This window comes from Ranitomeya variabilis, chromosome 2, assembly GCF_051348905.1.
Source record: "Ranitomeya variabilis isolate aRanVar5 chromosome 2, aRanVar5.hap1, whole genome shotgun sequence".
In the NCBI taxonomy this organism is placed as follows: Eukaryota; Metazoa; Chordata; class Amphibia; order Anura; family Dendrobatidae; genus Ranitomeya; species Ranitomeya variabilis.
In genome coordinates, this window is record NC_135233.1 from 299,238,108 (window position 1) to 299,261,206 (window position 23,099).

General features: G+C 43.6%; 1 protein-coding gene across 1 annotated transcript in view; it reads left to right on the plus strand.

Moving 5' to 3' along the window:
- The window catches only part of COL4A5 (collagen type IV alpha 5 chain), a 254,829-nt gene that overhangs the window by 95,422 nt on the left and 136,308 nt on the right, over positions 1-23,099 (plus strand). The window contains exon 2 of the mRNA XM_077285140.1: positions 12,123-12,176. Within this exon, the coding sequence (XP_077141255.1) occupies positions 12,123-12,176 (54 nt within the window). The remainder of the gene's footprint in view (positions 1-12,122; positions 12,177-23,099) is intronic.

A 23,099-nucleotide genomic window follows, 5' to 3' on the forward strand; every position in this document is an offset into this window, starting at 1 on the left:
CCACCATAACATCTTTAACGGATTCAGAAAGACCCTTTCTGAAAATTGCCGCCAAAGCATCATCATTCCATTTAGTCAACACAGACCATTTTCAAAATTTCTGACAATACAATTCTGCCGCCTCTTGACCCTGAGACAGGGCCAACAAGGTTTTCTCCGCTTGATCCACAGAATTCGCTTCATCATATAATAATCCTAAAGCCTTAAAAAAGGAATCTACATTAAGCAAGGCAGGATTCCCAGATTCCAGGGAAAATGCCCAATCCTGAGGATCGCCACGCAGCAGGGAGATGACAATTTTAACCTGCTGAATAGAATCACCGGAGGATCGCGGTCTAAGAGCAAACAACAGTTTACTATTGTTTTTAAAACCCAAAAATTTGGACCTATCCCCAAAAAACAAATCAGGAGTAGGAATCTTCGGCTCTAAAGCAGGAGTCTGAACAATATAATCAGAAATACCCTGTACCCTAGCAGCAAGCTGGTCTACACGAGAAGCTAATTCCTGAACATCCATGCTGGCACAAGACTCCACCCATAGATAAAGAGGGAAAAAAAGACAAAACAGACTGCAGAAAAAAAAATGGCTCAACACCTTTCTTCTTCTGAGATGCATTTAACTCATTATTGGCCAGTTGTACTGTTATGATCCGGTGACCTTGGAGCCGCATGAAACTTTCTCTGGAGTCGGTGGAACCTGTACTGACCGCAAATCCTGAACTAACACCGCAACTAGAAGTAGCCGTGGGGTGTGCCTAACACGAACCTAGACACCTCGACACAGCCGGAGGACTAAATACCCCTATAGATGGAAATAGGAATGCTATCTTGCCTCAGAGCAGACCCCCAAAGGATAGGCAGCCCCCCACGAATAATGACTGTGAGTAGGAGAAGAATAGACACACGCAGGTAGAAAACAGGATTTAGCAAAAGAGGCCACTCTAGCTAAATAGGAAAGGATAGGACAGATTACTAGGCGGTCAGTATTAAAACCCTTCCAAAAATATCCACAGCAGATAATACAAAAAGTTCCACAATCTAACTAAAGACATGGAATGTATATCTGCCACTCCAGAGAATCCAACAAGACTGAGAAAATACTGACACAATCTAAGCTGGACAAGAAAACACAAAGAATTGCACTGAATTGTGAAGCACACCGCATGTGTGCCACAGGAAAAAAAAACCAGACACTTATCTTTGCTGATTTGGCAGAAAGGCAGGAGGAACCAGGCAGAGGTCCATAACCTCCCAAGAACAATTGACAACTGTCAAGGACAGATGAATCCTGCACGCCTAAATACCCCAGTCAGAACTGCAATCAGCAGATACACCTGACCAGGACTGCAACTCAGGGGCAACTGCATTACCACCTACAACCACCGGAGGGAGCCCAAAAGCAGAATTCACAACAATTATCTAAGTAAGAATAATTAACAAAAAACACCTGCAAAGGCTTCCTAAGCATTTAAAAAGGTCCGTTAGTCTGTTTCAGTAGACTTCACAATCGTTTGGAAGACTGCTGACTTGACAGAAGACCAGAAGGCAGTCAGTGACACACTCCACAAGGAAAGTAAAATTTGCACTTCATTTGGAAATCAAGGTCCCAGAGTCTGTAGGAAGAGTGGAGAGGCCACAATCCAAGCTGCGTAAGGTCTAGTGTGAAGTTTCCACAATCAGTGATGGTTTGGGGAGCCATGTCATCTGCTGGTGTAGGTCCACTGTGTTTTATCAAGACCAAAGTCTGCGCAGCCGTCTACCAGGAAATTTTAGAGCACTTTATGCTTCGCTCTGCCGAAAAGCTTTTTGGAGATGGAAATTTCATTCTCCAGCAGGACTTGGCACCTGTCCACACTGCCAAAAGTACAATACCTTGTTTAAAAACAACAGTATTACTGTGCTTGATTGGCCAGCAAACTCGCCTGACCTTAACCCCATAGAGAATCTATGGGGTATTGTCAAGAGGAAGATGAGAGACACCAGACCCAACAATGCAGACGAGCTGAAGGCTGCTATCAAAGCAACTTGGGCTTCCATAACACCTCAGCAGTGCCACAGGCTGATCGCCTCCATGCCACGCCGCAATAATGCAGTAATTGATGCAAAAGGAGCCCCGACCAAGTATTGAGTGCAATTACTGAACATACATTTTATTAGACCAACATTTTAGATTTTAATATCAATGTTTAAGCTGGTGTTATAAAGTATTCTAATTTACTGAGATAATGACTTTTGGGTTTTCATTGGCTATAAGCTATAATCATCAACATTAACAGAAATAAACACTTGAAATAGATCACTCTGTTTGTAATGACTCTATATAATGTATTAGTTTCATTTTTTGTATTGAACTGAAATAAATTAACTTTTTTGATGATATTCTAATTTTGTGAGATGCACCTGTATGTGTTTGCTTGGTGCATATTAACATTTAACCCCTTAGTGAGAGAGCTAATTTGGGACTTAATGATCAGGCCAATTTTTACAATTCTGACTACTATCACATTATGAAGTTATAGCTCTAGAACGCTTCAGTGTATCCCACTGATTCTCAGATTGTTTTTACGTGACGTATTGTACATCGTGTTAGTGGTAACATTTCTTGGATATAACTTGCGTTTATTTATTAAAAGAATGGAAATTTTGACAAAAATTTTCTAATTTTGAAACTTAATTTTTGTACCCTTAAATAAGAGAGTGTGTCACACAAAATAGTTAATATGTAACATTTCCCACATGTCTACTTTACATCTGCACAATTTTGGAAACATAATGTTTTTTTGTTAGGACGTTAGAAGGGTTAAAGGTTGACCAGCGATTTCTCATTTTTCCAACAACATTTACCAAACCACTTTTTAGGAACCACCTCATATTTGAAGTGAGTTTGGGGGATCAATATAACAAAAAATACCCAAAAGTGACACCATTCTAAAAACTGCACCACTCAAATTGCGCAAAACCACATTCAAGAAGTTTATTAACCCTTCAGGTCCTTCACTAGAACTAAAGCAATGTGGAAGGAAAAAACTAACATTTAACTTTTTTTCACAAAAAATTGACTTTGGAACCAAAATTTTTTATTTTGATGATGATAACAGGAGAAAATGGACCACAAAGTTTGTTGTGCAATTTCTCCTAAGTTCGCCGATACCCCATATGTGGGGCAAAGCCCCACTGTTTGGGCGCATGGTAGGGCTCAGAAGGGAAGGAGCACCGTTTGACTTTTTGAACTCAAAATTGTCTGGAATCAATGGTGGTTCCATGTTGCGTTTGGAGCCCCCTAATGTACCTAAACAGTGGAAACCCTCAATTCTAACTCCAACCCTAACACAACCCTAACCCCAACACACCACTAACCCTAATCCCAACCCTAACCATAACCCTAACCACAACCCTAACCCCAACACATCCCTAATCCCAACCCTAACCACAACCATAACCCCAACACCACAACCCTAACCCCAACGCAATCCTAACCCTAGTCCCACCCGTAACCCTAGCTAAACCCTAACCCTAGCTCTAACCCTAGCCCTAGTCCAACCTTAACCCTAGTTCTAGCCCCAAACCTAACCCTAATAGAAAAATGGAAATAAATATTTTTTTTAATTTTACTATTTTTACCTAACTAAGGGGGTGATAAAGGGGGTTTTGATTTACTATTTTTTTTTTCTTTTGATCACTGTGATAGGGTCTATCACAGTGATCAAAATGAACCAATAGGAAAAATTTCCTATTATTGCCGAGTGCCGGCCGTCAGATCTCGGCAGGCGCACTGCGCATGTGCCCTCCATTTTCTTCCTGGAAGAAGACACCAAGGGCCGGGGGCATTGGTTGTTGAGACCCTGGAGATTTTCTGATGCTGGGGGGCGATATATACTTATTTCTCATCGCCGTTAAAAAGTGGCACTGAGGAATAAGTACCCTTAACTTTCGCAGATAGAAGGCATATCAGCGGTCCTTAAGGGGTTAAGAAGGGGGTGCCCAGTAGTGAACAATCCCTTGAAGGCTAGGGTCATGCAAGCAAATATTCTCTGCACGCCATCTGATATACGCTGCCAATCACAGTATGCAGCCATTTTTTTTCTCATGCCAACTCAGCATGAGTAAATAAATGCTAGTCGTCACTGCTCCATAGTTTGTCATCGGAGCGATAGCGCCCATGTGAGTTATACGCTGGCTACTCACCAGTGTGACTGAGCCCTTAGACTAATAGACTAGTAGTCCTGCTATTTTCACTACTGAGAGGTTGTCAGGAAAGAGTTATAGTTGCACAGATTTCTTTTTCTTTTTGGATAAAATAATTTCCACGCCTACACATGTTCTTGTGTATTGCTCTATATTTCCTTTTTCCTGGAGTAACACCGTAGCTTATAAATTCTACCATCATGTTTCTTACCATCATTCAAGAGAAAATTTACAGCGCTTTTTTCTCATCAGGATTGCACTGAACGTGTTCTCTCTGATTAAAGAAAGTAATTATTAGTAAAAGTAGAGGGAAATATAATGTAGTAATATTATGGCTACTGTGCATGTTTGAAATTTAGGAACACATGGAGAGACGTGGCTCCCTCTAGTGTTCACCTATGGCTGTCACAGGCATTGTTGTCCATTAGGCACATCCTGATTTTTTTTTTCTTTTTTCCAGCTTGAACAGAAACACAAAGTTGCAAGGTCTAACAAAAGTGCATTTACTTGTAAATTGTGCAGTAAGAATAATAAAATGAAAAACCCATGACATTAATGCAGCTTGACAGAAGGCATGCCATTCTGGGGATCATGAACTTACACTAAGTAGTTCAATGTCAAAGATAACAATGGACACAACTTGAACTTTCTGGTTCAAAGTCAGTGTTATTCTCAATCAAGGATTCCCACCATTTATACCATACAATGGTGTAACGGGAGACAGAGCCCCCCTGCAATGAGTTCTCAGTATTTGCTGCTAGAATTTATAGTGTAATATTACATTTATACTTTTTGTAGTATCTGAAATTATAAATAAAACAACAGCAAACACAAAAGGGTGCTTAATTTTTATAAGGCTACATTATCATGATGAGCTTTTAGGGTATGTTTCCACCTTCAGGATGGCCGGCGGTATGGACGGAGCGGCAAACCCGCTCCGCCCTAAGCCCCGCCCCCTTCTGTGACGCGATGATGCAGGATGTGTTCATTGCACATATCCGGCATCATCGCACCCCACACATAGGGCCCTGTGATATACCTTGCGGTGGCGCAGCATCGCCGCAAGGTACACGGACATGCTGCGATCTATAAAGACACGCAGCATGTCCGGAATCGCAGGGCCGCCAGGTGCGTGTTACCACACATAGTGGAGACGGGATTTGATAAAATCCCCTCCACTATGCTGTAACATCTGGACGCTGCGTGTTTGACGCTGCGGCTCTGCAGTGTCAAACGCGCAGCGTTTCCTGCACGTGGACACATACCCTTAGTGATCTTTTCATGTTGCAGATTTTCTGCCCTACTTCTGCACCTATTATCTACTTTAAGCTACTTGTGCTTTTTTCATTGTGCATTTTACTGCATTTTTCACATGTTTTTAGCTTTTTTTCTGTTGCTGTTTTTTCTCACTCTTCATAAATAAAGCTGTTTTGTTTTTGATATTTCCTGGAATTTGGCTTTACCAAAATTTTATTGATACAGTCATGTACGGATTATGTTAGTTTTTTGTGTGTTTCTGCAGCGTATATGCACTAATCTAATGCATTCTATGTGGAAAATTTTCACACAAAACTTTTGAAAAGGGCAAAAGTTTTCAAAAGCTTAGGTCAGTTTACACTGAGTAAAAAAGAAAAAAAATGAAAAGCATATTGGGCATGAGATCTCTATAAATCCTATCCGCTGATCTGTAGGATGCTGATTTTTGGGGGGATAGCAAAAATACACAGCATAAAAAAACTCAGCAAAAAGTCATAGTGGGGATGTAACCTAACTCTTCTATGAAACAATGGAGCTTTTACTATAGGCTAGGATGCAAAACTTGCTTTCTTGGCAGTAAAGAAGCGGCTTACAAAGAGCAGGTTTTGCTGCATTTTTTTCTGCGTGTTTTTCTGCGTTTTTCAGCTTTGCTTCCACCTTAGGACCATTAACAATGCAAGGTGTTAGGCCACCAATGCATGACGTATGTGGAACCATAAAACCATTTTGGAAAAAAGGGCAATTTGATCAAATTATTTAGTGGAAAATTATTTTTATGTCTGAAAAAATAGTGACTATTCTGAACAAAAAAGTTCACATTAGTTAATGAAAAAAAACACAATTACAAATGTAACAGCGGGGGAAGGGGAAATGGTCGGGAATAGTTTACCTAATACATTGGCAGAGCATTGAGTTTGTAGGACACTGTTTACTTTCACACTTTGGTCGACCCTTGAGTTGATCATACGTATTGTTTAATTTTACACCTTGGTCGGACATTGTTTACTTTACACACATCACTAATTTAATTAAACTACTAATTCTAAAGGTACCTTCACACGAAGCGACGCTGCAGCGATAGCGACAACGATGCCGATCGCTGCAGCGTCGCTGTTTGAACGCTGGAGAGCTGTCACACAGACCGCTCTCCAGCGACCAACGATGCCGAGGTCCCCAGGTAACCAGGGTAAACATCGGGTTGCTAAGCGCAGGGCCGCGCTTAGTAACCCGATGTTTACCCTGGTTACCAGCGTAAAAGTAAAAAAAACAAACAGTACATGCTCACCTTCGCGTCCCCCAGCCTCTGCTTCCTGACACTGACTGAGCTCCGGCCCTAAAGTGAAAGTGAAAGCACAGCGGTGACGTCACCGCTGTGCTGTTAGGGCCGGAGCTCAGTCAGTGTCAGGAAGCAGACGCTGGGGGACGCGCAGGTGAGCATGTACTGTTTGTTTTTTTTACTTTTACGCTGGTAACCAGGGTAAACATCGGGTTACTAAGCGCAGCCCTGTGCTTGGTAACCCGATGTTTACCCTGGTTACCAGTGTAAAACATCGCTGGTATCGTTGCTTTTGCTTTCAAACACAACAATACACAGCGATCGGACGACCAAATAAAGTTCTGGACTTTATTCAGCGACCAGCGACATCACAGCAGGATCCTGATCGCTGCTGCGTGTCAAACTAAACGATATCGCTAGCCAGGACGCTGCAACGTCACGGATCGCTAGCGATGTCGTTTCGTGTGAAGGTACCTTAACTGCCATTTAGGCCTCTTTCACACGTCAGTGTCTCCGGTACGTGTACTGACAGTTTTCTCACGTACCGGAGACACTGACACACGTAGACCCATTCAAATGAATGGGTATATGCACATGTCTCCGTGTTTTCACGGACCGTGTGTCCGTGTGCAAAACACAGAGACATGTCCGTGTTTCTCCGGCAGCACGTACAGCAGTATGTCGTGCACACGGAGAACAGTGTGCACTCTCCTCCGTGTGCACGTACCGCCCGTAGGAGAGACAGCGCTACAGTAAGCGCTGTCCCCCCCCGCTGTGGTGCTGAAGGCGGCATTCATCTCTTCTCCCCGCTGGAGATAAGAGATGAAAGATCAAGTTTTTTTTTTCTTTTTTGTTAAAAATAAAGTTGTTGGGACCTCCCGCCTCCCATCCCCAGTGCGCCACCCGGCCCCTTGCAGAAGAAATACCCAGCTCCCGCGATGTCTCCTCTCTCCTCTCAGCACCGGCCCCTTGTGCTGTGTGAGTGGTCACGTAATGAGCGGTCCCACGTGACCGCTCACACAGGACAAGCTGCCAGCGCTGAGAGGAGAGAGGAGACATCGCGGGAGCTGGGTGAGTATTTCTTCTGCAAGGGGCCGGGCGGCGCACTGGGGATGGGAGGCGGGAGGTCCCAGCAACCTTATTTTTAACAAAAAAGAAAAAAAAACTTGATCTTTCTAAAATCTCATAGCTTTTGCTTCTTCTGTGAAAAGCAGTTTAAAATTTGCATTAAAAAACGCAACATGTGAACATAGCTTTAGTGATGAATTATGATCTTGTAGATCTTTGGTACATTATTGATAAAATAATAAAGGGATTGTTTTCTTAGTTTATGACTACCAGTTATACCTATATTCTCCTGAAGAGATTTTCTTTTTTGTGAAGCTCTTAACAGTTTTTTTCTAGTGTAGGTGGCCCATACATATAGCAGTTTGTGCCACGCATAATATTCTGGCTTTTACCAAACAAATTTCAACCTCAGTAAAGATCACAGCAGAGCGTTTGGGCGGGATTGTACTTTCATGCACTCCAAAATCTTTAGTGACCACTTCAAAAACAGTTGGAAAGAGCTCCTAAGGTATGTGTCCACGTTCAGGAAACGCTGCGTTTTTGACGCAGCGCTGAGCCGCAGCGTCAAAAACGCAGCGTCCAGATGTTACAGCATAGTGGAGGGGATTTAATGAAATCCCGTCTCCACTGTGCATTAAAAAACGCATGCGTTTTTCCCGCAAAAACACACATGCGTTGCGTTTTTTCAGAACGCAGCATGTTGCTACAATGAGCAAAACACGCAGGCACACCGCAGGTGACCTGCCAGTAACCTCAGGTGCATTTTTGGTCAGGATTTTACCTGCATAAAATCCTGACCAAAGCCTGAAGCAAACCTGAACGTGGACACATACCCTTAGGGTACGTGTCCACGGTCAGGAAACGCTGCGTGTTTGACGTTGCGTGGGGCCGCAGCGTCAAACACGCAGCGTCCAGATGTTCCAGCATAGTGGAGGGGATTTTTTGAAATCCCGTGTCCACTATGCGTGGAAACACGCACGCGGCGGCCCTGCGACTCCGGACATGCTGCGCGTCTTTTCAGATCGCAGCATGTCCGTGTTCCTTGCAGTGACGCTGCGTCGCCGCAAGGAATAACACAGGGCCCTATGCGAGGGGTGCGATGATCCCGGATGTGTACAATGAACACATCCGGCATCATCGCGTCCCAGAAGGGGGCGGGGCTTATGCCGCTCCGACGATACCGCCGGCCATCCTGATCGTGGACACGTACCCTTACTCTTCATGGTTTCTGGGGCATCTATTTTACTGGCATTTTTGGTCATTTTTAAACTCCATTGAGTAATGAAGAAACCATTGGTTAAAGACAAGGCCAAAATTAAATATGAATGTCATTGTATCTTTGGAGGGAGTTTATTAGAAGTTATAGCCCTGTTTGTATTTCCCAGCTTCATTGACTGTGACACGCAACGGCTTCAGTTCGCATGCGCGGGGAGCAAGCGTGGCTCCCCAATTACATATTGCGCAAATGAGTGACGGGTTCCCTTTAAAAACAGCTCCATGTCTCTATTCTGTGAGGCTTGAAGATGTCCTATTATCATCTGTTTTGCGGATCAGACTCTGATATTAAAGTCTATGGGAAACCAGGTATAAGAGATCACGCACTAAAGACAGATTTTGTACTTGGTAGTTTCCATCTTTATTTCATTCATTTTTAATAGCTTCATTAAGAGTCAATGGAAAAGAAAAAGTTCAGTCTACCTGTAGTGAAAAAAAAAGGATAGGAATTAAACTGAAGCAACTAGGATGACACCTGAAAAATAAGAACAGTCCTTATCTCCCAATGGTAACAGTCACATGGATGTGTGAATGTAGCCTTACAATGTGTTTGTATTAAAGAGCTTAAATATGCAAATTGTCTCTTCAGAGAGGAAGAGCACCTGACCTCTGGGGCCACCTATAGGAGGAGGCAATCCTAAAAGTCACTATTGACCCTTTAACAAGCATTGTCACATAACTTAGGATAAAAGCCAAACCAGAACCTCATTTTGCACACATGGTGTTTTGGGGAGTTGCTCATCATGGGAGCAAAGCATAAGATATGATTTGGCTGAATGAGAGTCTTCTAACTGGAATCTAAGGGTGCTTTCACATTGTGCTTTTCTCCACGTTCGTGGGTTCCGTTGGGGCTTGCAGTCTACCACATTTGGGTGTCCTCTCTTAAGCCCCGACGGGACCCATGAATGTGGAGAAAAGCACAATGTGAAAGCACCCTAAGGGGTAACGTTCTGCCTTGTGGAGAGTGACCTGCCAAAGTAAGGAGTCTTATAAGCCATGCAGTGCTCATCTGCAAAATTAAATATGCAAATTGTCTCTTCAGAAAGGAAGAGGACTTGAACTCTATAGCGCCACCTATAGGAAGTAGCAATCCTAAAAGTCAGTATCAAGCATTTAACAATCCTTGCCATATGATAAAGAACTTGAAAGATGTTGGATACAGTCCTAGGAGACCTCATGCACATCTTTTTAAAGCAAATGGAGTACTTGCGATTCACTGCGAATTAATTTTCCACAAATTACATTTTTGAGAATAATTCAGCAAACAATCCGTATTAAATAGTATCATAATTTATTATGATCTCTCCTTCCAAAATATTTAGCAGTCCTCTCACTGAAGGCCAAAAAAACTCTAATAATATTTTATTAATACAATGATTGCATAAATATATATAATCTTTGTTATTCATGATATTAATATAAATATATTGTAATTTATACCAATAAATGTAATAATAATAATAATAATAATAATAATAATAATGTGATTCATGATATGTAGAAATGTATTAATACCTATATCATGAATCACATGAACATTATTATTACTACAAATCTAATAGTTTATTTCCCCGTATCTGTGCTGGATTGTATTGGTAGACTGATAACCTTTTGCATTTTATGCGAGCTGTAGGGCATGTGAAGTTTCAGGCTTGCTTGTTCACCAGTGGGTAGCCTGGATCTGCTGACGCATCTCTTCCCTGGCTCCATTGTTAGGGTACTGTCACACAGTGGCACTTTGATCGCTACGACGGTACGATCCGTGACGTTCCAGCGATATCCATACGATATCGCTGTGTCTGACACGCAGCAGCGATCAGGGACCCTGCTGAGAATCGTACGTCGTAGCAGATCGTTTGGAACTTTCTTTCGTCGCTGGATCTCCCGCTGTCATCGTTGGATCGGTGTGTGTGACACCGATCCAGCGATGCGTTCGCTTGTAACCAGGGTAAACATCGGGTTACTAAGCGCAGGGCCGCGCTTAGTAACCCGATGTTTACCCTGGTTACCATCGTAAAACTAAAAAAAAACAAACAGTACATACTCACATTCCGGTGTCCGTCAGGTCCCTCGCAGTCTGCTTCCCGCTCTGACTGACTGCCGGCCGTAAAGTAAGAGCAGAGCACAGCAGTGACGTCACCGCTGTGCTGTGCTTTCACTTTACGGCGGCACTCAGTCAGAGCGGGAAGCAGACTGCGAGGGACCTGACGGACACCGGAATGTGAGTATGTACTGTTTGTTTTTTTTTACTTTTACGATGGTAACCAGGGTAAACATCGGGTTTACCCTAACGTCTTGATCACAGATTAGCGCTGCTGCTGAGCCGGCATTTATCCCAGCTTTGAAGATTATAGCAGTAATCATTTCTCGCATGTAGTGGGCTGCCGCTCTCATTATACTTCCAAGTTCTCCAACATTTATTGGCTGTGTGAACTACCTTACGACTACGATTACCTTACGGTAATAGTTTGCAAACATCAAATCCTCATATTTAAATTTTTGATTGCTACAAATTTTTAACTAGTGTAAAGCAACAGTGGCACAGACTCCTTTGTGTATATTTTTTGTGCAATCCTCTACGTATGAACACTTTACTACTCAGAGGGTAGCCTCAAATATAACAACGCCCCCTTGCTCCAGCCTGACTTTATATTCCATTATTCCATGCGTATTGGGCAGCACGGTGGCGCAGTGGTTAGCACAGCAGCCTTGCAGTGCTGGAGTCCTGGGTTCTAATCCCACCTTGGACAACATCTGCAAAGAGTTTGTATGTTCTCTCCGTGTTTGCGTGGGTTTCCTCCGGGCACTCCGGTTTCCTCCCACATTCCAAAGACATACTGATAGGGAATTTAGATTGTGAGCCCCATCGGGGACAGCGATGATAATGTGTACAAACTGTAAAGCGCTGCGTAATATGTTAGCGCTATATAAAAAATAAAGATTATTTCTCCAAATCCTTCTGCTTTACAGAGCATCATGAATGGACGTTTGATGCGTTTTTCTATATTGATGTCAAATGTTAACAGAGTTCAAAATAATAATTGACTTTTTTTTTTCACAGGCTTGTCAGGGATGTACATCAAAATGTGACTGCAGTGGCGTGAAGGGAGACAAGGTAATTCTTATCCGGCTATCCCTTTGCCGTCTACACTATGTTCAGTATAATAATTGCTGGAGACTTATAGCGGGGTCCATTAATTATAACTTGCATACTTGCAAAAAGTCCTGATTTTTCACGGCCTATACTTACTGTGCCCTAAAGTGTTTGTTTTGGGTGTACCCAGTTCACAGATTAAAGGGACTGTGTCATCAGAAAATAACTGACGGCATATCAGACAGCCGAGTGCTATCATGTTATATTATGGGGCAGTGCAGAATTGTCATTTTTTCTACAGACCGAATCGGATTGTGTGAAAAATTGCAGCATGCTGCGAGTGTCTCCGGAATTTGAATTACACTCATCCATACAATTCTATGGGTGTTTGTAAAACATCGGACTGCACTTGGATGACATCCGAGAGAAGCCTGACATCCACAGAATCGGACAATGGAGAAGATGGAAAAATTAAGTTCTGCATCTTCTTCCAAACCTGTGATATGATTATTGCATGCGAGAGAATGGGATCACACTAAACTGATACTCTGCTCAAATGACGAAGTTTGAGCTGAGTGTCATTAGCATAATTGAACCGATTCTCTCGCAGCAGAGAATCATCGCTCTTGTGACTCTTTTTTATTTTTAAATTGACGTTGTTTTATTTTTTAGGTTACAATTTTTATTAAAAAAATAAAATAAAAATTAATTGATTTTGTGGATGCATAGTGGGCATAGGATTTCTTGAAATCCCATCCACTATGCTGTAACAGCTGGCCATTGCTGGTTTGACGATTCTTAAATATGCAGGGTTTGCTGATTGTGTGCATCTACCCTTAGATTTCCTGAGACAAATGGAAGTTTGACTCTAAAAACAAACCTAAAATAAGAAAAAAAAATTACTGTGTCCAGTGTTATTCTATGGGTCATCTTAGATCTGTGACTATTTTCTCATGCTGATACAGCGAGAACAATCTCCGCATGCTGCGATTGGTAGCGAGACTCGGCTCACTCGCACCCATACAAGTCTATGGGCGTGAATGAAACATTGCACGGCACTTGGATATCATCTGAGTACAGCCAATCCCGGCAGCAGAGGAGATAGAGAAACTACTTTCTCTGTCTCCTCCTTAGGCTACTTTCACACTGGCGTTTTTTGTCCTCCGTCGCAATGCGTCGTTTTGGACAAAAAACGCATCCTGCAAAAGTGCTTGCAGGATGCGTTTTTTCTCCATTGACTTGCATTAGCGACGCATTGCGACGGATTGCCACACATCGCATCCGTCATGCGACGGATGCGTTGTGCTTTGGCGGACCGTCGGCACAAAAAAACGCTACATGTAACGTTTTTTGCTGCCGACGGTCCGCTTTTTCCGACCACGCATGCGCGGCTGGAGCTCCGCCCCCACCTCCCCGCACCTCACAATGGGGCGGCGGATGCCCTTGAAAAATGCATCCGCGGCCCCCGTTGTGCGGCGTATACAACGCTAGCGTCGGTAACCTCGGCCCGACGCACTGCGACAGGCCGAGCCCGACGCTAGTTTGAAAGAAGCCTTAGCTATGCTCAGATTCTCTCATGCCAGAGGATCAGAGCACAGTAGCATGACACTCGGCTCCTGATCGCAGCAGAGCAGGAACCAATGGTCATTAGCATATTGCATCTGATGCTATAAGCAAGTGTGACTCCCGCCTAAATGTCCTGATTTGGGGCAATGAATGCTGGTATGAGCGTGGACTTGGTTTCTGGTATCCTGTTTTTTTTCGATATACAGTACCTTGAAAAAGTATTCATACCCTATTAACTTTTCCAAATTTTTTCACATTACACCCATAAAGTTAAATGTATTTTATTTGGATTTTATGTGATATACCAACACAAGGTAGCGAGTATTTGTGAAGTGTACACAAAATACATGATTTTCTCAATATTTAACAAATATATAAATAAACTAGCTGTTTCCAGCCAGCTAACGCTCGGCACACTCATTGCTATCTAATTAACGCTGCTGGTGATTAAACTAAAGTAAATAATTACAACATTCAATAGCGCTTACGCAGGTGGTAAATTAACTTAAAATGAAGTTAATAACAATAATAATCGCCTCGTATGGTAATGTGTGGGGACAGAGCCTCGTGTGGTAATGTGTGGGGACGGAGCCTCGTGTGGTAATGTGTGAGGACGGAACCTCATGTGGTAATGTGTGGGGACGGAGCCTCGTGTGGTAATGTGTGGGGACGGAGCCTCGTGTGGTAATGTGTGGGGACGGAGCCTCGTGTGGTAAGGTGTGGGGACGGAGCCTCGTGTGGTAATGTGTGGGGACGGAGCCTCGTGTGGTAAGGTGTGGGGACGGAGCCTCGTGTGGTAATGTGTGGGGACGGAGCCTCGTGTGGTAATGTGTTGGGACGGAGCCTCGTGTGGTAATGTGGGGACGGAGCCTCGAGTGGTAATGTGTGGGGACAGAGCTTCGTGTGGTAATGTGTGGGGACGGAGCCTCATGTGGTAATGTGTGGGGACGGAGCCTCGTGTGGTAATGTGTGGGGACGGAGCCTCGTGTGGTAATGTGTGGGGACGGAGCCTCATGTGGTAATGTGTGGGGACGGAGCCTCGTGTGGTAATGTGTGGGGACGGAGCCTCGAGTGGTAATGTGTGGGGACAGAGCTTCGTGTGGTAATGTGGGGGGACAGAGCGTCGTGTGATAATGTGTGGGGACGGAGCCTTGTGTGGTAATGTGCGGAGACAGAGCCTCGAGTGGTAATGTGCGGGGACAGAGCCTCGAGTGGTAATGTGGGGGAGCGGAGCCTCGTGTGATAATGTGTGGGGACGGAGCCTCGTGTGGTAATGTGTGTGGACGGAGCCTCGTGTGGTAATGTGTGGGAACGGAGCCTCGTGTGGTAATGTGTGGGGACGGAGCCTCGTGTGGTAAGGTGTGGGGACGGAGCCTTGTGTGGTAATGTGTGGGGACGGAGTCTCGTGTGGTAATGTGTGGGGACAGGATTATGTGTGTTAATGTGGTGGTGGCGGGATTATGTGTGGTAATGTGGTGGAGGGGCGGGATTATGTGTGGTAATGTGGTGGGGGGTGGGATTATCTGTGGTAATGTGGTGGGGGGGCGGGATTATGTGTGGTAATGTGGTGGGGGGCGGGATTATGTGTGGTGATGTGGTGGGGGGGCGGGATTGTGTGTGGTGATGTGCTAGGGGGCGGGATTATGTGTGGTGATGTGCTGGGGGCGGGATTGTGTGTGGTGATGTGGTGGGGCGGGATTATGTGTGGTGATGTGGTGGGGGCGGGATTATGTGTGGTGATATGGTGGGGGGCGGGATTATGTGTGGTGATGTGGTGGGGGGGTCGGTATTATGTGTGGTAATGGGGTGGGGGGCGGGATTATGTGTGGTGATGTGGTGGGGGGGCGGGATTATCTGTGGTGATGTGGGGGGCGGGATTATGTGTGTTCATGGGGTGTGGGGGCGGGATTATGTGTGGTGATGTGGTGGAGGGGCGGGATTATGTGTGGTGATGTGGTGGGGGCGGGATTATCTGTGGTGATGTGGTTGGGGCGGGATTATGTGTGTTAATGGGTTGTGGGGGCGGGATTATGTGTGGTGATATGGTGGAGGGGCGGGATTATGTGTGGTGATGTGGTGGGGGGCGGGATTATGTGTGTTGATGTGGTGGGGGGGCGGGATTATGTGTGGTGATGTGTTGGGGGGCGGGATTATGTGTGGTGATGTCGTGGGGGGCGGGATTATGTGTGTTAATGGGGTGGGGGGCGGGATTATGTGTGTTGATGTGGTGGAGGGGCGGGATTATGTGTAGTGATGTGGTGGGTGGAGCTACTGTGGTGATGTGGTGGGGGCGGAGCTACTGTGCAGGGGGCGGGATTAGCGAGTAATCACGATGCCTCTTATATATAGATATGAATACTGTAACTTGCATTTGTACTCAGCCCCTCTGAGTCAATAATTTGTAGGACCACCTTCTGCTGCAATTACTGGGATATTACTTTTGGGTTATGCCTCTACCAGCTTTGCACATGTAGAGACTGAAATTTTTGCCCATTCTTTTTTGCAAACTTGCTCAGTGAGATTCGATGGCGAGCATTTGTGAATAGCAATTTTCAACTCTTGCCACAGATTCTCAATGGGATTTAGGTCTGGACTGTGACTGGGCCATTCACACACGTGAATAAGCTTTGATTAAAATCATCCATTGTAGGTCGGGCCAGATGTTAATGTTCATTGTTTTGCTGGAAGATAAACCTACCCTCCAGTCTCTTGTTGCTGCCTCTGAGGCTGGGGTCACACTTGGCGTAAGACAATACGCCACGTATTATACGTCCGTACTACGGCCGTAATACGGAGAAATGTTCCCAAAATAGTGATCCGTAGTCAGGGTGTGTCAGCGTATTTTGCGCATGGCATCCTCCGTATGTAATCCGTATGGCATCCGTACTGCGAGATTTTCGCGCAGGCTTGCAAAACCGACATCTAATGGATTTATGTGCTCAAATGTTCATTAAAACATATATACAGTATATATATATATATGTCATTGAGACACATATATATATATTCTGTATTTAGATGTCATTCAGCGCGATATCTGTGAACAGCCGGTAATTCAATTGCCGGCTTTTCATTTCTCCTGCACAAACCCGACAGGATATGAGACATGGTTTACATACAGTAAACCATCTCATATCCCCTTTTTTTTTTCATATTCCACACTACTAATGTTAGTAGTGTGTATTTGCAAAATTTCAGCGCTGTAGCTGCTAAAATAAAGGGTTAAATGGCGGAAAAAATTGGCGTGGGCTCCCGCGCAATTTTCTCCGCCAGAATGGTAAAGCCAGTGACTGAGGGCAGATATTAATAGCCTGGAGAGGGTCCATGGTTATTGGCCCCCCCGTGGCTAAATACATCTGCCCCCAGCCACCCCAGAAAAGGCACATCTGGAAGATGCGCCTATTCTGGCACTTGGCCACTCTCTTCCCACTCCCTGTAGCGGTGGGAAATGGGGTAATGAAGGGTTAATGCCACCTTGCTATTGTAAGGTGACATTAAGCCAGATTAATAATGGAGAGGCGTCAATTATGACACCTATCCATTATTAATCCAATTGTATGAAAGGGTTAAAAAACACACACACACATGATTTAAAAGTATTTTAATGAAATAAACACAGCGGTTGTTTTAATAATTTATTGCTCTCTCAATCCATCAGCAACACCCTCGCTTGGCAAAATAATAAACGCACAAGATACATACCCTCAGCTGAACCGTCACGTCCCACGAAGTAATCCATCTGAAGGGGTTAAAATATTTTACAGGCAGGAGCCCTGCAAATGCAGCTGTGCTCCGTGCCTGTAATCCCCGGCAAATGAATGAAATGTAGGTCACTGACCTACATTTCCTTCAGTCGCGGTGATGCGCCCCCTGGTGGATGTCCTCATATGACCTGGAGCGTGGGAAAAAGTTCCCAGGCTGCAGTTCATGAGAACATCCAGCAGGGGCGCATCACCGCGACTCAATGTAAGTACAGATCCAGCTTTCCTTTCAGCACCCGGGGATTACAGGTACGAGCGAGTGGTTTATCGCAGCTCGTGCCTGTAATATTAGTTAACCCCTTCAGATGGATTACCTCTTTGCACGTGACAGTTCAGCTGAGGGTATGTATCTTGTGCGTTTATTATTTTTCCAAGCGAGGGTGTTGCTGATGGATTGAGAGAGCAATAAATTATTAAAACAACCGCTGTGTTTATTTAATTAAAATACTTTTAAATCATGTGTGTGTGTGTTTTTTAACCCTTTCATACAATTGGATTAATAATGGATAGGTGTCATAATTGACGCCTCTCCATTATTAATCTGGCTTAATGTCACCTTACAATAGCAAGGTGGCATTAACCCTTCATTACCCCATATCCCACCATGCTACAGGGAGTGGGAAGAGAGTGGCCAAGTGCCAGAATAGGCGCATCTTCCAGATGTGCCTTTTCTGGGGTGGCTGGGGGCAGATGTTTTTAGCCACGGGGGGGCCAATAACCATGGACCCTCTCCTGGCTATTAATATCTGCCCTCAGTCACTGGCTTTACCATTCTGGCGGAGAAAATTGCGCGGGAGCCCACGCCAATTTTTTCCGCCATTTAACCCTTTATTTTAGCAGCTACAGCGCTGAAATTTTGCACATACACACTACTAACATTAGTAGTGTGGAATATGCAAAAAGAATGGGGATATGAGATGGTTTACTGTATGTAAACCATGTCTCATATCCTGTCGGGTTTGTGCAGGAGAAATGAAAAGCCGGCAATTGAATTACCGACTTTTCACTAACACCGCTGCGTATTTCTCGCAAGTCACACTGCTGGTCCGTGTGGAATCCGTATTTTTCTCGCCCCCATAGACTTTCATTGGCGATTTTTTTGCGCAATACGCTGACAAACGCAGCATGCTGCGATTTTGTACAGCCGTAGAAAGCCGTATATTACGGATCCATAATATACGGCTGATAGGAGCAGCCCCATTGAGAATAATTGTGCCGTATGTAATGCGAGTTTTACGGACGTAGTTTCTGCGCTCTTACGTCCGTAAAACACGCATGTGTGACCCCGGCCTAATAGGTTTTCCTCCGGGATTGACCTGTATTTAGCTCAATCCATTTTCCCATCAACTCTGACCAGAAAAACATTCCCACAGCATGATGCTGCCACCACCATGATTGACGATGGGGATGGTGTTTTCGGGGTGATGTGCAAATGGACTTTGGACTCATCTGACGAAAGCACCTTCTTCCACATGCTAGTTGTGTCCCCTACATGGATTTTTGCAATCTGCAAATAGGACTTTTTATGGCTTGCTTTCTAAAATGGTTTTATTCTTATCATTCTTCCATAAAGGCCAGATTTATTGTATACTGTATATGAGTAATATTTGTCATGTGGACAGGTTATCCCACAGATTATGAGCTGTTGATTTCTGCAGTTCCTCCATAGTGACCATGGGACTCTTGACTGCTTCTCTAATTAGTGCTCTCCTTGCTTGGGATGTCCGCTTAGGTGGATGGCCATGTCTTGGTAGGTTTGCAGTTGTGCCATACTCCTTCCGTATTTGGATGATGGATTGAACAGTGCTCAGTGAGATGTTGAGAGCTTGGGCTATTTTTTTTTTTTTAAAACCTAACTTAGCTTTATTCTTCTACTAAACTTTATCCCTGACCTGTCTGGTGTGTTCCTTAGTTTTGGTGATATGTTTTATCCCTAATGCTCTCAAACAAACCTCTTGAGGCCTTCACAGAACAGCTGTAGTTATACTGAGAATAAATTACACACAGGTGGACAGAATGTACTAATTATGTCAATTCTAGAGTCAATTGGTCTCTCAGGATTTAGTTGGGGTCTATCAGACTACCGGGGACTGAATACAAATGCACGTTGCAATTTTCAAATATATATATTGAAAATATTTAGAAAACCATGTATCATTTCCTTTACACTTCACACTACTTACGGTAGTGTTAGTATATCACAAAATCCCAAATATATACATTTATGTTTGCAGGTATTACATGAAAATATTTGGAAAAGTTCATGGAGTATGAATACTTTTTCAAAGCACTGTGTCTGCATCTCTGACATGTACTAGTTGCATGACAGTGTCAGTAGAGTGTGAACAGAACCTGTATAACCTGCATAAGCAAAACTTGAGCTTTTGCCATAGCGACTTTGGCAACCTCTTATTGAGGTTAGTAGCACATGCATACCACTTTGCCAGTAATGATCAAGTCAGCTTTATAAATGTTTAATCCTAGCTACCCGCAGGCTAGTAACAATTCAGGAGGATAAAAAAAGACTGTACAAGCTTGAGCGACAGACAGTTACTCATTTAATTGTTTCTTTAATAATAAAAAGCTGCTTCTACAGGGAGTCAAACAAAGCTGAGATATTGTCAGGAGACTTCAAAGGTGCTGAGGTGGGATGCACACAACGCTTCGGGCTTTGGCAACGTGGCTGTTAATGTGTATCTCGTGCCAGCCAAAGCATTGTGGCATAGCTGTTTGAACTTGTCATTTTCTGTATATTTTCCAACTTTTTATAATATAACTTGATAGAAATGTATATAAAATGAACATTAATAATCATTTTATGAAGTGTTCCATTACAATAAATACCTCTGTCCTATCTACCAGTGCTGTAGATTTTCTGTATATGAACCAGTGCAACCCACATTGTACATGCTGTCCGATTTAGGGACAGCTCAGCATAGAGGAGGAGAAGCTGAGCGGAATGATATACAGGTGTGTTATAAAAGAGTCAGTACAGCTTGTATTTTATTCATTAAAATCCTAGGTGTTTGTCTACATATGTGAGTCCAGTGGGCGGTCCTACTGGTGATTGACAGCTATCTGCATGTACTCATACAGGAAGGACTGTCAGTCACTGGAAGGACTGCCCACTGGACTCCTATGCATACAGACACCAGAGATGCCAATGAATAAGATCCAAAGTTTACTGAAACTTTTCCCACAGAACGTGCATCAATCTGATTAGCTCATTCTCCTCTATAACATCCTACCTGCAGATCAGATACAATTTTCAACATGACAGGTTGTCCTCATTCAAATGTCAATTTTTTGGGTTTTGCATTCAAGAAAAAGCCGACCTATGTTATTGTGGACCTTATTTTCAACCTTATTTGTTATCCATTTTTAAAATGAGTTTGGTATTGTTTTTTCTCATGTTTTTTTTCCCCCAAGCTTCCCTTATCTATTAAAAGGAATCTGTCAGCAGGTTTTTGCTATATAATCTGAGAGTAGAACAGGGCCGGACCGAACGTATAGGCGAACTAGGCGGCCGCCGACCCTAAGGGGGCGCCAGAGAAAAAATAGAAAAATTTATAAAAAATCTTTTCAAAAGGCAAAAGGTGTATGGAGCGGAGCTGAATGTGTATGACGTGTATGGAGCGGAGCCGTGTGTGTATGAGGTGTACGGAGCGGAGCCGTGTGTATGAGGTGTATGGAGCGGAGTCGTGTGTGTATGAGGTGTATGGAGCGGAGCTAAATGTGTACGAGGTGTACGGAGCACAGCCGCGTGTGTAGGAGTAGCTATGTGTGGCCATTATACGGTACGAAGTATCATGTGCGGCAAATATACAGTATGGAGCATCATGTGTGGTCATTATACAGTATGGAGCATCATGTGTGGCCATTATACAGTATGGAGCATCATGTGTGGCCATTATACAGTATGGAGCATCATGTGTGGCCATTATACAGTATGGAGCATCATGTGTGGCCATTATACAGTATGGAGCACTGCGTGGCCATATTTTTTTGTTTATAATTATTCTTTATGAAACAGTGTGATCAGCAGTGCTAAATGGGTGTGGTTGGGACGTGGATATGGGTGTGGCTAGTTATGAATGGGTGTGCTCAGAGGTGTGGCCTAAAATTTGCCGCAACGCACTTCGCGCGCCGCAAACTTTGTCCCTCTTTCCCATCTTCAAAAGTTGGGAGGTATGTTAGTAGTAGTAGGGGCGCAACAAAGTAGTTTAGCCTAGGGCGCCGTAATCTCTCGGGCCAGCCCTGGAGTAGAATACAATTGGGTAAGAAATCCTGATTCCAGGGATGTGTCACTTGCTGGACTGCTTGGTGTAGTTTTGATAGGATACCTGTTTTGTCTGATGTAGATGTAGCAGAGCTTAGTCTTCTGAGTTGTGTATAACCCCACCCACACCCCTGATTGGCAACTTCCTGTGTACACTGTTCATTGGCAGAAAGCTGCCAATCAGCGGTAGGGGCGGGGTTACACGGATTAGACTGACTGGTCTGTATGTGGGACCTAGTCAGGCAAAGATAATCTCCTTCTGATAAAACAATGATTGTATTGAAACATCAACACAGCCTAATTTGAGACAAATTTCTAGAACTAAAACCTAATGCCCTATATTATGTTACTCTCAGATGAAATAGCCAAAATCTAATTCTTTTTAAACAGTAAAAATTGGCATCCATGTGCTGTCCTTTTTTCACAGACCTGTTGAGTTGAATTGGTGAATTTGATACTTGCCTCAAATCAAAAACAGACATGTTTCTTATTTTCTGTAGATATTTAGTCTGCAAAAAGTCAGTTCTTTCAGCATTTTTGTTATGTTTTTCCCCATTTCTGGAAATGAGGCAAAGCAACCTAAAAACACATAAAAATGCAAAGAAAATTAATCCAAAATGTACATCTTAATGCAGATTTGCCAATATTTTTTTTTTCTGGTGATTCTCTTCTTTTGTCCTCCAGAAAAAAAAGCAACATATGAAAGAGCTCTAAACTTACCAGAAAAATGGAGCGATTTTATCAATGTAATTCATTGCTGCTATTGTAAAACGGTGTAAAAATACTGTGCCCCTGATTCATTTACTTAGGCTACGTTCCCTCTATGATTTTTTGGTGAGTTTTTGACACTGTGCATTGTTTGCTGCATGAAAAATGCAGTTTCTTACAGTTCTAGCAAAGTGGATGGGATTTATAGAAATCTCGTGTTCACTGTTTCTTTTTAACACAGCGTAGACTGACCAGCGGTGCGTGTTTCACATCCACAGTACGACAATTTGTCTCGCGGTCACCCTGAGTTTTCTGTGCAAATTTTTCCTTAGACTTATATTAGGGCTCATTTCCACTTGCGAGAGAAAAAACGGTCCGATTTACGGACCGAAAAAACGGAGGAAAATCATGCGAGTGTCATGCGATTTTTTATCGCAATCCGTATGACATCCGTATTGCTGTCCGATTTGTACGCACCGGTGTCCTTTGAAAAGCCGGTAATTCAGCGCGGTGTACAGCAAAATCACACTGACAGGTTAGAATAGAGTAGATATATACACATAGAATAGGTATATATACATATATATATGTCAGTGAGACACCTATATATGTATATTTATATTTAATGCA